This window comes from Pygocentrus nattereri, chromosome 15, assembly GCF_015220715.1.
Source record: "Pygocentrus nattereri isolate fPygNat1 chromosome 15, fPygNat1.pri, whole genome shotgun sequence".
Taxonomy (NCBI): domain Eukaryota; kingdom Metazoa; phylum Chordata; class Actinopteri; order Characiformes; family Serrasalmidae; genus Pygocentrus; species Pygocentrus nattereri.
In genome coordinates this window covers 34,593,803-34,610,757 of record NC_051225.1, presented here as the reverse complement: position 1 = coordinate 34,610,757, position 16,955 = coordinate 34,593,803, and the positions used below count along the sequence as shown (strand labels likewise).

Here is a 16,955-nt window from a genome sequence, read left to right as displayed (position 1 = left end):
CATACACCCCCATTTCACCTCGGCAAGGAGTTTGTCCAAGCCCACATGTTTACTTAAGGTAATATCATATTTGCTTCCAAGCCTCTTCACTGCCCTCTCTGTCTCCAATCTGGAGAATCAGAGAAATCCAGAGCATGGTATCTGTTTGTGTGTGCGCAGGCGTTCTGTATTGTGTGTAAATAATGTATTAAATGCTTGAATTTTTGAGATGGTTTTCCATAGAAGTGGGCCAGTTACTCAGCGAGCTGCTTCTGAGGAAATATGGCTCAGATGAGGTTAGTGGAGCTAAGTGGAGCAATAACAGCATGATATCCATCTCCCTTGAGAGAATGCTGCTTTCATATAGTTACTTAACAATGTGCAAAAGTCTTTTTCCTTGGTGTGGGAAAAAAAACTGCTTTTTCTTCTCTGGAATGCTCTCCTCTTTGTGGTAGGAAGACTGTTTGGCGCGGCTCTGGCATTCTGCGCTCTTGCTGCGTATGGTTAAATATTTGTGATAAATCATCAGCCTGCATGTCTCTTTCTAGGCAACATTATGGCAGCACAATCAAAAGTAAAGCCCTTTTGGCTGTCACTGGAGCTCCAGTATGAGTATGAATGTCTTTTGGTCCTTCTGCCAGATTTGAAATCACAGTACAGAACTCAGTTTGTCAGCTGAGAGGCTGCCTCTGCATTCATTTGTGTAACTGTCTGCCATGGAAGTTATTGCTACCAAATTGGGTTTTGATGGATGTTTTTTCTCATTCAAATATTTGCCTGTAAGTGAAGGATTTAGAGAAGAGTGTTTTTGCTTATCAGCATTTGCAGGTGCAATGTTGATCGACTCGAATTGAAATTAAATGTAGGAAACTTTCTTTGCCGTCAGAGATTAGAGACGTGGAATTGGTTGGCAGTATGATAAAAAAAATTCAATTTTTTCCAACACATGAAAAATACTAATCATGTTCTCCTTTTAGTGAACCATGCAGTTCACTGTCTCTAAGTCGGTGGTGTCCAGTTTTATAGTGCAGATTTTCATTCCAAATAAGCAGGAACACACCTGATTCAAACAGCTGATCATGTGAGCTCCTGTTTTGTTGGAGTCAAAACTTGCACCTATACTGGCCCTAAGATTGGACACCCCTTCAAGAATCGACTCTCCACAATATGCACAGAAAAGTGAACAGAAAACCACATGAACAACTCACTCAGAAAAGAGAGGAGTGTATACAACAGTAAAGCAGGCCTTGTGCATACTTTACACAGTGATAGGAAACAGTAACAGAGAGTGCAGATTCTACATGGTGATATGTTTCACTCTGGCCAGCATTCACATGCATGTGCTGAAACTGTAACACAGCAACTGTCTAAATGAATGGTCACTGGTCCTCCTCTTGGAGGTCTACTTTCCTGTAGATTTCATACCCCAAATCTAACACACCCTTTTCAGCTAATGTAGAGTAAAAAAAACTGGGCCTAAACTAAACCACTTGCAGGGATACAGGGTTATTGACCACTGATTAACTGAATAATGCTGATAAACTAGTGAAAAATCTGTAAGGGCAAAAGGTTCAGACCGCTGTTGCTACTGGACATGCACCTCGATCCTTGTTCATCCTGGTCTGCTGACAGTGCCGAGGCTGTTGCTTTGGATGAATTGCCTCCGGGAGCTGATAAGCCAGCTGGAAACCCACCTAATCCAATTTAAGCTGGCCATGAATCCAGCTGCATTGGATGTATTAGCCTAAATGAAATGCACAAAAATTTAAATCACGGGCTAATTCCTGTGGAATATGTTAACTTTCATTGCTGTGTTCACTTGGCGATGCTTTTCACTATGAAAAGTTAAATGTGTAGTCACAGTAGCCTTTATGACACTCAGCAGCACTTCCCATCTTTTTTTTTTTTTTTTAGTCTCCTTTTGAAAATTTCACTTCTTTTGCTGTCAGTCATCTCTGTTTTGTGCTTCTTCACATGGCCTCAGTCATCCAGCAGTTCTCGAGGGTTGCAGCTGCCGACTCTGCCATTACTCCGGCTGTGAGTCTGGCATTTGAATGCTGTAACATGGGGTAATTTTTCAGTCTACTGCAGGCAGTCTATTGTGATTCACTGCCTTGACTGCATTTTGGATGGGAAAAATGCAGCTAGACCTACCGCAGTTGGCACTGGCATGTGGCCTGCAGCCCGTTTGGATTTTTGTTTGTTTTGTTAAATAGAGCAGTTAATGTCAGGGGGTCTATGTCAAATCAGTTTGCTTGTATGAAGTGATGGGACCAAAACGATCATGTCTCTTGGGTATGATGAGTCAGCATAATAGTTTTATATTGGCTTTGTGTCTGATAAAGGCCCCGTGGGGTATTTCCTCTGCATCATTTATGCTGCCCTTTTATGCTTCTTCTTTTTTTTTTTTTTTTTGGAAACATTCCGTCTGACCTCTGATTGCTATTCCAGGAAGGATTTTTGTTTTGCTAATGTACTGCCATGGTGGCTTTTGCCATGCACATTGCTTGCCCTCTTGAAAAATAACATTCTGGTCTGCTGAGTCTGCAGTTCCACAATGAATTATAATTTGTCAAGTCTAAAATGGTAAACACTTGCCCTGCCCCAAGACAGACTAAAGCGGTCCTATTGTCATAGGCATGGAAACGGGCGACAAAGACTGCATGCTTGGCATGCCGCTGCTGGTTAGCATCCTGTAAGAAGTTATATAAAGAGCCCAGGGATTAGGTCTGTTCTCTTTAAAATGCACTATTAGAGAGCAGATGGTCATGAGTTCTGAAGTGATGGATTTTCTCCACTTAAGTAAAGCAAAAAGGCTCCAATATTTTCCCACTGTTACTGCTGCATGATTAGCTTATTAGGTTATTCTTCATCAAATGGAGCCTGTGACTGTCTTTGAACTGGCTTCGCTGTTCTTTTATGTGAGTGAGAGCAAGAGAGGCTGTGTCACATTAAAAATTCTTGGACTGACTGTATTAAGGCAAATACAGCACTGTACCTCGTTTTGTTATAGCAGTAGTGCCTGTCAAATTGAGCAGAATGTTGTCACTGATGGGTTTTGTTAAGGACAGCCATCATTGCTTTTGATAATCCTCTGCACAACTCTGAGAAACTAATGAAGTGTTTAGTAGAGGGTGTTGTAAAGTACTTTGCAAGTCAGGACCACCCTATATTTATTTAATATCCAAGGACAAGGAGCTCATTTTTCAGCATTAAATTGTATGTATTAGCAATATTGCTCAGAAGCATCAACAGTGGAAGTCCAGAGAGGTTGTGAGCTGTTGCTGTAATTTTCTGCACTGTTATCTAGTTATCTCAAGGCAGCAACTGTATCGCGAGATAAGTTAATTAACTTGATATCTCCAGATAATCCAGAAAAGTATAACTATCTCATGGGCTCTTCAGACTTCCATACTCAACATCTAAATATAACATTTTCAGGTTTCAAATCTGCAGTTGGTTGTACACGCAGAGGGTGTTAACAATGCATTCTTAAAAATTAAGATTCCTAAATAGTTCTTGGCTTGGACGAACAATACTTGGAAATACTTTTGACCCGTATCAAACAATTAAATTATATGAAGGTTCTTTTATGACTGTGTTCAAACTCAACAGGTTAGTTTGATTAAAACGCTGGTGCGCACTAATAACAGCCAACTCTGCAGTTAGTTTAAAATATGACCATAATATGGACCAAAGGCGTCTAAACAGACCAAACACAGAATGAAGAGTGGTCTCCACATTGTGGACCTTGTTTGGCACATGGAAGATATGAATGTCTGTTTTGACATGTACATATGTGTTATCATCTCTTCAGGAGCGCTGAGTGGCTGATGACAGAACACAAAGTTATGCTTTTAAAATGTGGATGAGCCCTTTTCAGAGCCATGCTCAAAATACAGTAATGCACGACCTTTCATGGCAGATTGCTTTAGAATATCACAAGATGCATAAAACAACCCTCAAGTTCAGCTGGGTCAGTGTACAGCATGTGTGAGAATGTAATTGCCATTATTATCGCCAAATTTACGGCATAAAATCTGCCCATCAGTTGTGACTTTTTATCCGTGTGGCTTTCTGCTTTAGTTGGAGTTAAGGGAATTCCAAATATAAATGAGCCCAACAGTTAGAAAATGTTCTTCACACTTGCAAACCTCAATTGCAAAAATGGTTCTTTTAAGGTACTTTAGGGAATCAGTAGTGGTGCTCTATTGCCAGAGGTTCTCAGATCAGTCCTCAGGGCGTTCTAGATAGGCCCAGCTCCTGAAGCATCGGTATAGAACAACAATTTGGACAGTCTGCGAAGGTCTTGAGGACTGTTTTGCGAAGCACTGTTCTGTGGCACAGCGCCAAAGAACCCTTTTATTGGCACCTTTTATTTTTAAGAGTGTAGTTACAACATACACTTTGATGTGTATCTTGGTTCTTTGTCCCTGGTCTGCTGGCAGTCCTAAGGTAGTTTTGGATCCATTATATGGATTCAAAGCAGTTGAGTCTTTTATAGTTCAGTTATACTATGCTGGAAAAAATAATGAGATACCCTGACATCTCTCTCACAGAGACTTTTTCAGTAGGTAAAGTTATAGGTATTATAATTTGACAGCCCAGTTCATTGGCATGTACATGCCAGTGTTCATGCTGCCAGAGTTACAGCATGTTGATGTGTGTGCTGCAGAGTGCACTATGTAATACACGCCCATACATTTGCTTGAAGATCTCATTTAGAATGTGCACAGCATGTGGTTTCTCATAGCTGCAGTTGAATTCAGTATAGAACCATGAAGTTATCGACTTATTTTATGCCATTTGCTTGTTTGAAATGAAAAGGTAATATGAATCTAAAACTGTCACATGCCAGCTATCCTAAATGTTACCCAAACGTGCCAACTGGTTGTATAAGCTGACGCCTGTTGCCAGCCAGCTGAAGCATATTCAAATCACTTAAAATACAGATTCAATTCAGTGGATTCCAATTACAGTGGAAAAAAGCTGTGACCAAACCATCTGCTGGCTTGTTTTTAGTGCAGCTTCTGGTAGAAACTTGAAGCCATGTCTCATATCACTCACCTGCATGCTCACAATTTCTAAGTCAGGATTCTCCCAGACCATAGTATAGGGGTGCAGAAGATTAAAGAAGGCGTCTCATCTGGGAGAATTTCATTAAATTCACCAAACCGAAATAATAGCCTAAAGCAGAGGTTCGGTCCAGCAGTGTTTGGCGATTTGTCTGCTTTAACATGCCTTCTACACCTAATAATTAACTGATTAGTTGAATCAGGTGTGTTGTAACAGGGAACCTGTGCTGGACTCTAGGACCAGAATTGATGACCATTGACCGAATACACAGACATTCAATGTGACCACAGAGTGCAATGAACAAAAGACAGGATGCCAAATTTGAACACCCCTAATTAAGTTTTGTTTATTTAAGTAAAAAATAAATTATCCTCTGTAAAGAACACACTTCTGCACTTCTTAAATGCAAAATTGACTGTTCAACTGTGAGTTTAACAAATATGGGGAAATACTCCAGTGTGGACTGTGCAGAAGTCATGACACTATTCATATTTTATGTTTGCAAATAAATAGGTCATGCAGTAAAATGGACAGAAAAATGCCCAATTTAATATTTTTTGTAGAGAATGCTAACTTAATTTCATTTAGACTTGTATATGTTTGGGATTTGAGCAGGGGGGTGTTAAAACTTACGTTACCACAAAGTCTTACCCTCCTTCCCCCAACTGTATTTTCTTTATACAATACTCATTAAGGTAATGACTGTAGGAAAAGAAAAGACCCCTACCTGTCTTTAATCATTTTACAGAATGCCCCCGCCGATCTCCCAAGGATGGTGACAGTGCTTAGGTTGCCCTCATACCCAAACATCCCATGTCGTTTCTTTCTTTGCACCAAGTCGCTTGGAGACCGTACAAAGCTTTAACTGTTTTCTGATGTAAGCTTTTTCCTGTGATGTTGCTTATGGGAGTTCATACAGAAGTGAATAAGTCTGCAACGTTAACCTCTGACATTTTGTGCTGGCTTCGAACTGGTGTCTGGAGGTGATCTCCAGGGGTTTGATCAATCCTTTCTTCCATCCGCATTCATTGAGCTGAGCTGCTCAGTGGACTTTGCTAGGTCTGCTGACCTGGCAGACTGCTTTGAGGTGTCAGGGATTTTGTCAATGTGGGGTTTGTCTAATATGGTAGAATGTCGATCAACAGCTGCTTTTTTAAAGGAGTGAAAAGCAACTAGGAAGTAACTGCTGCTGCTGACCGCATAACCTGTGGATTTATCATCACTAGAAAGTTATTTTCTCACATTACAGATTGGTGGTTAGATCATGCTTGGAAGTGTTCGAAGTGCTCCAATGTTTTTACATATACAATACAAAAGACCTCAATAGCTCTCACCTCACTGGGTTTATGCAATTGCTTGGACATTTGCTCCTCAAGAATGATTGAACCCCAGTCTGCTTGGCTAGTTTACCCCACACTCAACCCAATGTGTTTACTTGTTGGTGGATAGCTTATGATGCAGCTGCAGCAATATAATCCATCACGGCTACTGTAATATGACTATAGCAGATCCATTCACCCACAGGGAGAATTCTGCTCATGCCTCAGGAGAAGTGAAGGTCCCACAAATGTGGACTGTACTGATCTAGCCAATCTTTTTTTCATTAGTAAGGTCAAATTTTGATCCTCTTCTAAAACGTTTCTACACCAGTGTACATCCACTGTACATGTCTGACCCATATCGCAGACAAATAAACCTGACTGAAATGTGAGGGCCCAGTGTTTCCTCCATTTCCTGTACTTTCTGAAGGGCTCTTTCTCTCCGTCTCTCGCCGGTGTGTCAGGAATGAAAGGGCTCAAATCCTCGGGAGCAGGAGGCTGTGAGAAAAGCTTTCTGTTGACTACGTAAATCTAATTTGGCAACTCTGCCAGTCTGATGGTAGCATGTCATCTCATTTTCCCCGGTTCATAGCTGCACACTGGGGCAGCGGAGGCTTAGAAACTCAAGGTCGTCCTTGATGTAGAGAAATGTTTAGATGTTTGTGGGCAGGAATCGCTTACTCTGCTTTTCGTTCCTTGAGTTAAGCGAAAAGCGAGCCAAATACCTGTCGGCGCGAGTTTATTTTTTCTTGTCTCCATTGTGCCAGCTTGTCCCTCCACTGTACAGAAAGAAAATGAAGAAGCTGACAATGTTTAATACTCAGTGAGACACCATTAAACCAGTCTTACCTGCATTCTGCTTTAAGGACTGGAGGGGCGGCGTTCAGAAGGCAATTTGGGTCACCTCTGTGTGGACCTTAAAAGTTTGTGGCAAGGTGAAAACGCTAACCATTGACTTTCTCTTCTTTCTTTTCTCCATTGTTAGACACGGGACGCGATGTGCTGGAGAAGTAGCTGCCATTGCCAACAATGACATCTGTGGTGTCGGGGTGGCCTACAATGCCAAGATTGGAGGTGAGTCTGCATATTCAAACTTTTTCACCACATGGTCCTCTTTGCTCCATCGCCCTCGTTCATTTCTTCCCTCGTGTCAAGCTATTATCGTATCCTTGTGCCTCATTAACTTTAGAGCGATGATCAAACTGAAACATTTTAGCAGTCAAATCTCTGTTCCAAAGTAAGGATGCATCTGAATTTATAGTTTAAATCATTCTAGTCATTAGTGATGGCCTCTGCTCTGCTTCAGTAGCAGAAGTGTGCGAGTTATTATCACAGACCCCAGCGCTGGATCCTCCGAGCCAAAGATTTGCACATAAGCATGTGTAATCCTTTTAATTGGCGGAGACACTTTTATCCTATTCAGTGCGTATTTTATCTCATTACTCCTCCATGTGTTTCCTGCCATCTTTGGGCTTTGGAACCCAGCTAAATCCTTCGATTGTTGGAGGCTTGATAGGTGACATCCAATCCTTAGTGTTCTCTGAGGAGCTGCAAGGGCAAGGGAAAAGCTGGTTAAATGTTACCCTCCATATCCTGCTTCTCAATTGTTGAAGCTTAGCAACATGATCCCTAAGCAGGTTTTGGCCTAACCTTAGTTCTCTAGGTGTGGCAAGGCACAATGAATAGGGCACAGGAACACCTGAAATTTTTATGTTTGTGTTTCTTATACAAAGCGTATATAATGAGGTCATTTGAGCCCCACCCTTAACGTTGACCTTTGCATTGTCCATCTTTTCTGTTTAGGATATGGAAAAACGAACTCTGGGAAAGTTTCCTGTCTGTCTGATTTCTTTTGAGATTTTGGCTTAAATTTCATCCTAGTATTGAATCTAACCTCCATTCATGTAAAGATTTAGAAAAGACTGAACACATCCAGCCATGTTGGATACAGCCTACTATGAACAATTTGAGCAGGTAGTGCTGCTGCTTTTTTTTTTTTTTTTAACGCTGAGATAAAAAACAAAAAACACTTCTAAAAATGTATCACTAAGGTGTCATTTTAACTGTGAAACAACAGAAGTATCATGTAAATGAGTTTTTGTAAAATGTCACTGCTGGCTTAATATATGGCATTATAGCCCACGACTAAACAACTTTTGGTCATTTTTTTGGGGCATTCATTCACTAGCTTTCAGATTATCTAAAGGACTACAACTACTATGAACTCCAGAAGTTAACCTGCTTTGCTCTTGTGACTACATTTGAGGACAAGAAGTTTGATGTTGCACGTTCCATTTATTTCGAATACCTCATGCGTGCCACTTTGTATTTCTGCAGGACTAATTTCTAAGACATGCAACAATATTGTCAATATATTTGAGGCAAAGATTTTTGTCAGTCTATGATGTGCAGGTAGGGATGAATAGGAGGCAAAGTCTGAGGTCCATTTATTATTATTTTGTTTATTTTTATGCAAGACTGCTATTGCACAGGAAGCCTTCAGACATGACTGCAGTCCTGATTCTAGCAAAGTGGCTGTGAAACACATGCTGAGTCCTTTGAGCTTGCTGCCCTTACTGTTTGAAAAAAGGCTTGCTGTCATTTTTTTCCGTCTTGCTGCCCTGTAATATCCTCTTCTAATGTCCCAGTTGAGACTTTTGGCAATCATTTTCTCCCCAAAGACCATCAGGGAATATTTTGGGCTGTCCTTTGAATCTGTTTTTAGGTCATGGAGCATTTTTTTCCCCTTCTGAAGCTTGTACACAAATTCTCTTTTCTCACTCACCCATAATGCACATGGCAAAGGCTTCATGCTCTTCATGCACTCTGGGAGACATCCCAGCTCCTGCTCAGTTATCCATCCCGACCCCGTTTACATGTAACGACACTTCTTGATTTAGCTTCCAATTGACAGGCAGCAGATGCAAAGCAACCTTCCAGCATGTGGCTTCACCTTGCATCCTTAGGGGGACCCCTCCCTTAAAAAGTTTAATAGCCATTACCAAAAGGTCGGAAGAAGCAAAGGAAGGCGAACGTGAAGAAAGGAACCAAGGAAGAACAGAAGGACTGCTTTGGAAAGCTGACCCACAGCGTTGGCTAAGCCTGTCCGGATCTGCCTTCTGTTAAGGGATGCCTCGGAAGCAGCAGTGGGCCATGCTCTAGTTTGGATACAGCACAGAGGAGTTTACTCCACTGCCAACAATCATTAGCCAAACATATTGGCCTGGAAGGGCTTGGAGAAGAGGAAAATCCACTGTTGGAAAAGGCTTGGTAACAGATCTGACTCAAGTGTTGGGCAAAATCTTCCTCTGCTTGAATCCTGCAGAGGAGAATTTAGATTTTAGGCTTGTATGAGGTAGTCCTGTGCTGTTATACAGTTTTTTTTTTTTCTTAAGCATACCTCTAATGCCTTTTTCATTTCCTGTTAAGAAACCAATGCCAGCTTTCTTGATGTCCTTGAGGGGCTTAAAGACATTTGGAATTTATATTCAGGCTCAGACGGTCTCTCCTTGATATCTGACTGCTATCCACACTTTATTACTTGTGGACCCTACACGACTTTCAACGTATCATTTTGTTGCCGGTCATATGTTGTCTTGTACAGGTGCAAAAATCATTTTAGGACTTCACGTTAACCCTCTAGACTAACCCTTTTGAGTTAGAGGATTGTTGAGTACTGTTTTAAACAAACCATTTTATCATAAAACCATATAACCAAAATAATTACAAGTTAAATTCAAGGGATAGAACTCAGTTGAGCTGTGAGGCCAGGGCTGATGGGATACTGTTAATTAGGGTGAAACAACTTCACACTAAGCAACACAATTTTGAAGCTACTGTTGGATCTACTAGTCTACCTCCCTGTGTGCATTTCCTGTATCCATGCTGAACATGTTGTCCTTTAGGGATGCAATGGTACACAGTGTATTGTTGAACTGCTCGACGCACCCCTTGCGATTCAAGATGCACACGTGATTCGTGGCATTATTTTCCTATAACTTCTAACATTTGCTTATGGCGCTGTAGACTACACACACATCGTACATTCAGATCTATGGAACATCTTTGCAGCCTATCAGAATTTCCCTGGAACCTCTCCGTACTCTACATGCAAATATGAGATAGAAAAGACAAGGAGAAATAAAAAACAAATCATCCCTCAGCTCCAACGGGACAGTGGCGAGTGCTAGTGAGATGGACAGAAGTTAAGGCCACTGTACACCAAAAGGTCAAAACCTTTTTTTTTATTTATATATTTTTAAATCTTAGTCCACCCATCAGCGCAAGCACTCTCTAGCAGCCAGTCTTTTAGGTAAACAGGCAAATGCTAATGGTAATTTACCTTAGCTAACCTTACTGGCTTAGCCATTTTCTGCTATTCAGCACGAAATCAGCAAGTTTGTGAAGAGGTAGTTAAATGGATGCCAAGCATGATGAATGATGGTGAACACTTTATTTCATTCAATATATAAAGTATAGAGTACAAATTAACTTAAAGTTGGCTGTTAATGGTTCTCCTTGCTACAGATCTGTAGCAGCAATATGCTATGTGACGCTATGCTGCCTGACATGGTCAGTCCGGTGTGCAGTGGCCTTTACAGTGACACGCTCCCCCTTCCCCCCTCGCCCAAACACACACTTTCTGCAGCAAGGTAATTCCTGAACTTACAAGGAAAAATTGGAAACGAACTGACACAGACACCCTGCCTAGCTCTCTTTAATGATTTAAAATAGTGAATGCAAAGTACCTACAGGCTGTCAAAGCTAAGAAGCACTTTTAATTTTAATGTTTTTCTTCCTTTGATTTTGCATACTACAGACAGAAACCAGGCCCAATTTTGTATATAGGCAAAATTGAGGTCATTGTTTTTTGATGTCATTGTTCAGGATGATGTTTCATTTAATTTTTCGTTTAATATGAAGATAATGAGACGTTATCGTTCATACCGAACCATGGGTCCACTGTACCTTTGGATCCCTGGTGTCTTTCAGCATGATTGTAGTTCTGCTTCATCCCCTGAGTAATTCCTCTTACAACTTAATTGACAGTTGCTCCTTGTTGTTCTTCCTACTTGTCCTTAAATTGTCTGTGAAGAGAAATCAGGGCTAAAATAGCATAGTGTGCATTCAGCATTAGAACCCACTTTCTACACAGCAATGACTCCTCTAGTTTTGAGTAATTTGCTTGCCACTTGTTTATCACTAGCTATAGCTTCAAGACGTTGTGCACCAAAGGCAAAGCAACATTGTTTTGAAGACATCTGTCATTGATTTTCCAGCTTTCTGGCATGTTAACTCACCTATCAGAGAAAGGAGACTGTGTACAGTTTCTGCCCACATCACATATTTGATCCTGAATCAATTGCAATAACTCAAACACAATTGACATTTTCAGACTGAGGGATTTTGCCTCCTCTTCAAGCCTCCTGCAGGCATTAGGATTCTTTTCGTGCAGAGAAAGTGGAAACTGATAGTCACGATAGTCCACCATTGTTCTCCCTTTATAAAGGAACGCCTGACAGTGCTGAGGAAAGCAGTTGCCTGTCACCTCTGAATGAACTCCAGATTGAGTTCTCTTCCTCTTCCACTTCTTCTGGTTTAAAGATCCTTTACTTTATATTCTGCACAGTCTCTCCTGATGTCTTCTTTCAGTGTACTGCAGCCATTTTAATCCCTTGAAGTTGAAATAAAGTCTCCACCTGGAACCTTGTTTCATCCAACAGTGGATCCTGAGGTCCTTTCTCATTTAAGTGATTTTATGTTTCTCCCTGTCTTCCCCCCCCCTAGGACTGGACATATTGTAGTGGCAACTTTATCCATAAAAGTTTATGACCATGACCTGTGTTCCTGCGCTGTTTCAATAGCAGAGAGGATCTAGGCTATGCTTTTGTGACTGAAAACACAAGAGATGGATGAGGAATCTGATCCTACTCAGAAATCCTATTCTCTGGTAGCTCTTTCTTTCTCTGGGCTGTTGAATGATGATCTGTTATCACTCGTGAGCGTCTCTTATACCTGCAATAGTTTTTGTAAGGATATGAAAAGCAAAAGTAGTGACCTAGAGAAATGTGGTCAGGATATGCGTTTATGAGAAAAAGGTGTTAGTCATTCCAGTTTTTTCATCGTTTATTACTTCAGGCTCCCAATAATGTGTCACGGTCCAAAAAAAAAAAAGTTGTAATGAGAAAGTGATTAAACATATTTTTCTGCAAACTCCTGCACTGGTTAGTACAGACACATTCAAACATTTTGAGCAGCAGCAGATCACAATTTAAAATATCAGCTGTGTATTTGTTTTTGTTTAGGAACATTTAGATAAGCAATAGCCACATTTACATGTGGCCTAGTAATCCATTAATAATCCGACTAATAGCTCAGTTGCAATAGAATACGACCATGTATACACCTCGTTCGGAATAGAGTAGTGCAACTGAGGCTATTTGGAATCCAATTTCTATCTGATTCAACAAGGTGGGTAATCCTGTAAATAATTTGTTAAATAGAAAAATGTTAGTTGTTTAAATGCCTGAATCTGATTACCTTTCCAGTCTGAAAGTTTACACATGTTCTGTTCATGTGCGTCACATCATAGTAAGTTTAGAACGTTCAGCATGCGGGAGCAATAACTGGTCTGCGTAGGAGATCTTAAAAAAAGACAGCGATGGGACAGATGTCCAGCTTATGTGTCTAAGGACACGGCATCTTTCTATCGTCCTTCTTTAAAAAGTACATGTGAAGAACGAGTCGGACATCATTTTAAAGCAATTAAGAACACAAGCACTGCTCACTGCTGCTCATCTCACTCTGACTGGAATTCATGTGATGCCCGTTGTCATGGTGAGGTCTACATTAAGTGGTACTCTACGCATTTTCGTTAATTTGGATCTGATTACCGTTAGTGTGTATGTAAACAGATTTTCCATCAGATTGTTGAGTAGAGTGAGAATAAACACCTCGGTCTTAATCTATAATGTTTTCACTCGGGTTAGCAAAAAAACTGTAGCTTCCGTTTTTGACTGTACCAAAGCACAAAGTAGCTAAAAGTAGATGATGAGCCATTCTCTGTTGACAGGAATGCTGTATTTTGTGGCACATTATGTGGCCTTCAGACTACATGCATCCAGATTTTTTTTTTGGTCAATTGTTTTTGGCCCAGTGTCTCCTCAATGCATCAATATTGGTGATAGTACAGTACTGGCTTACAGCAGTGGTAAAAATACAGTGAAGGTGACTGATTTTCATGATGATAACATTGAAGTTAAAAAAATACAATAATAGAGTCATGGTGGAACTTTCTTGATGCGCTGAGTGGTTTCCGAACAAATTGTAATGGAATCATTGCAACGGCAGAGGAATGTTTGTGCTACTCTATTACAAGTTTATTACACTATTTTTCTGCAGGAGTGCGCATGTTGGATGGAGAGGTGACTGATGTGGTGGAGGCTCAGTCTCTCAGCCTAAATCCTCAGCACATCGACATCTACAGTGCCAGCTGGGGACCAGAAGATGATGGCAAGACTGTAGATGGCCCCGCAAAGCTGGCTAAAGAGGCTTTTCTACGGGGAGTGACTGAGGTGGGCCTGCTTATTACTTTTGGTTTTTGCACTGTAAATAGTCCTATTTGAACAAGTAGATTTTACATAGGGCATAATAATTGATTCTTAGATAGTTCAGTTCATAAACCATCATATTTTTATATAGGCTCTGCATTCCCATTGCTATAAAGTGCTCACTACACCCAGAGTTTTTGTAAGGTAGGATATTTAATATATATTTCTATAACAGTTAGTTCTGATGGCGCAGTCTGATTGGCTGAGAAGCGCTCTACCTGTGCTGTTATTTGTGATAACAGCACTTTTTTTTTATTCCATAATTTATCATTCTGCTGAGCACCAGTTGCTAAGTAACGACTGCTTTGCAGCTTAAGCAAAGTCTGTTTCTACTCTGACCAACTAAACAAACTGGAATTAGCCAGAAAGGAAGAGAACAATTCAGCAAACAGGATGGGCTGTCAAATGCTTTACAGACTTAACTGGGATGAGACGAAGTTCAGGTTAATCTGGCAAATACTTAAGTATTTATATAGCTGAGCTGAACCTAACGTGACATTTTTATGTCTTTGTCCTTGACAGTGTGGTAAAGTTTGCTTTGATTGTAATATTTAGACTTTCTCCTCTCCGTTTGTAGTGAAAAAAGCTCAGAAAATGATTAAACATGCTTAGAGCATCTGCAATCTGCCCTTTAGAAGCATTGTATTCAGCAATGGTTAACAATGGAAATATATTTGGTTGTGTGTTCTCTGTCTTTCAGGGGTGAGAAAATGTGGATTTGATCGTTTTTGGGTGTTTACATAATGAGAAATTGTGGAGAGAAGTAAAATATCCAGAGAATGTCCAATATAAAACCCACTTTACTATTTTGGCTTTTTTGGTGGAAGGAATTGCCAATGTTCAGGCACATTTGATAAAATGTTCAGTGCTTATTTGCTGTACTTTTTAAAATGAGCCAAAGGCAACTATGTATGCATAAATGTGCAAAACTATGAATTAAAAAGCAGTTTATTAATAATAATAATAATAATAATAATAATAAGGATAAGAATAAGAATACAATGCATAGCACTTCTGTGTATGTTTATGTATTCATTTAGCCATTTTCAAAAGCCTCTGCTCATGCAAGTCCCCATTGTATATATGTATATATATATATATATATATATATATATATATATATATATATATATATATATATATATATATATATTTTTTTTTTAACTTTTTATGTATATTTATTTGAATTTATTCTAATGATATATAGTGTTTTTACTGGCAGAATCACACTTACTTCCAAGAAACATAGGTAAACTTATGTGCTTATATATAAATCACAGTTCAAAATACATTGATAGTTGTTTCTTAATCTTAGCATTGTGAATCAAATCAAATCAAATCATGAGTTTCCCTCCTCTAGTGATACCTGTTTACTCTGTATATTACTACAGTTGCAATGCTGTAGTCTTCAGTCGCCGTGAAATATAGCTACTCTTTTAAATTGTTTGTTCTTTTATTAACATGCTGGCCAAGTTTTATAGTGCAATGCTGCGTTAGAGCACAGATCGGAGCTGAAAATGCTCTAACCTACTGTGACTGGTGACCATCGCTCAATTGAATTAGGTCCTAAAGGCATCACTGAGCCTCATAATCTCTAACTGTTACCGGGGGAGGCATCTATCGAGGGCAGGAATGTACAGTCCAGAATGCCATGAGAGAGATTTATTTTTTTTATTTGCTTTGAAGTCAGTGAGGGTGACTGGGGAGGAGGGGGTGGATGGGGAGTGGGTGGGCTTGATTTGGTTCCAGCTCCGTTAGCAAGTGCCTTGAGTCATATTAGCAGTTAGCAGTTGGAGTGACGTTCGTTTAATTTAAATGTCACATTAAAGGGTAATTTTCACAGAGAAATATTTATGCAGATTTTCCGGAGTGTGTTTGGTGTAGACATTCTTAATGCCTAATTGCTTTACGGCCTTCGTGCTAAACTGCCATAACATGAAGAGAAGAAGAACGGCATTAATTTCAGCCTCTCTCCCTCACTCTTACACACACACACACACACACACACACACACACACACACGCACACACACGGCCATGTTGCTAGAGTAGTGAAACTGGCCTGGGGCCAGATAGCAGACAATGGCAGACAGTAGAGCCAAGGCTTTCCCTGCTGTCTGCATTACCACACTGCAAAAGCAAAATAGCTTTTAGACTTTAACTAATGATTACAGCAGTGAATAGGAAAGACTTTAATTTACTGTAATTATAGGTGTGGTCTTATTGTCATTCATCTGCAGGGATTGGTTTGCATTCACACAATGTACAGAATAATCTGTCTAAAACATTACAACACCTGTGTCTGCACAGAAGCTTTAATGCTAAATAAGGGGATGGTGCTTTTGAAGACCGAGTGAGGCTGCGTTAATCATACGTGCTTGTGGGAGCAATTTCTGACGTACAGTAAACAAAAAGATGGGTATATCATAACAGGATATGAGGTAAATCATAACAGCAGTACTTAAATTCTTGATATTTAAAGAGACTAGCTCGGGCTCGGAAACCCAAATATTAAGAAGAGCCATTTTGTCCGTTCAACAATAATACATCCATCCTGGGAGCCACTATGTTGTATGTCCATTTATTTAAGTATCATTTTACCACCTTGACTGTAAATGTCTCAGTACATGCTATTGTCCTAGTGTAGGCTAAGCCTTCGCTCAGCTATAGCCGCTTTTCTAACATCTCTGGCAGGAAACATTTCCTCAAATGCAGAATCCTTTCTTGTAAAATGTCTCACAACGTTTGACTTTTTGCAAGGCTGAAGTCAGCTCTTCTTTCGCCAGCTCGTTCAGTTTTCCCATTTCACCTAAAAACGGGCCTGAGATGCCAAAATGTAACTGATGCACCGTTTAAGGTGGAAAAGGAAAATTCAAATGAGAAGCTGACTTCAAACTGTGATTACATACTACGTCTAACACTTTTTTGTTTCAAATAACTGAGGAAAAGTAATTTTTCATGATATAGGCCTT

General features: G+C 40.1%; 1 protein-coding gene across 3 annotated transcripts in view; it reads left to right on the top strand.

The window, feature by feature from the left end:
* Positions 1-16,955, top strand: part of furina (furin (paired basic amino acid cleaving enzyme) a) — a 125,612-nt gene that overhangs the window by 84,038 nt on the left and 24,619 nt on the right. For all 3 annotated transcript variants that reach the window (XM_017699537.2, XM_017699534.2, XM_017699535.2), the window contains exons 7-8: positions 7,360-7,448; positions 13,776-13,948. In XM_017699537.2, the coding sequence (XP_017555026.1) occupies positions 7,360-7,448; positions 13,776-13,948 (262 nt within the window). The remainder of the gene's footprint in view (positions 1-7,359; positions 7,449-13,775; positions 13,949-16,955) is intronic.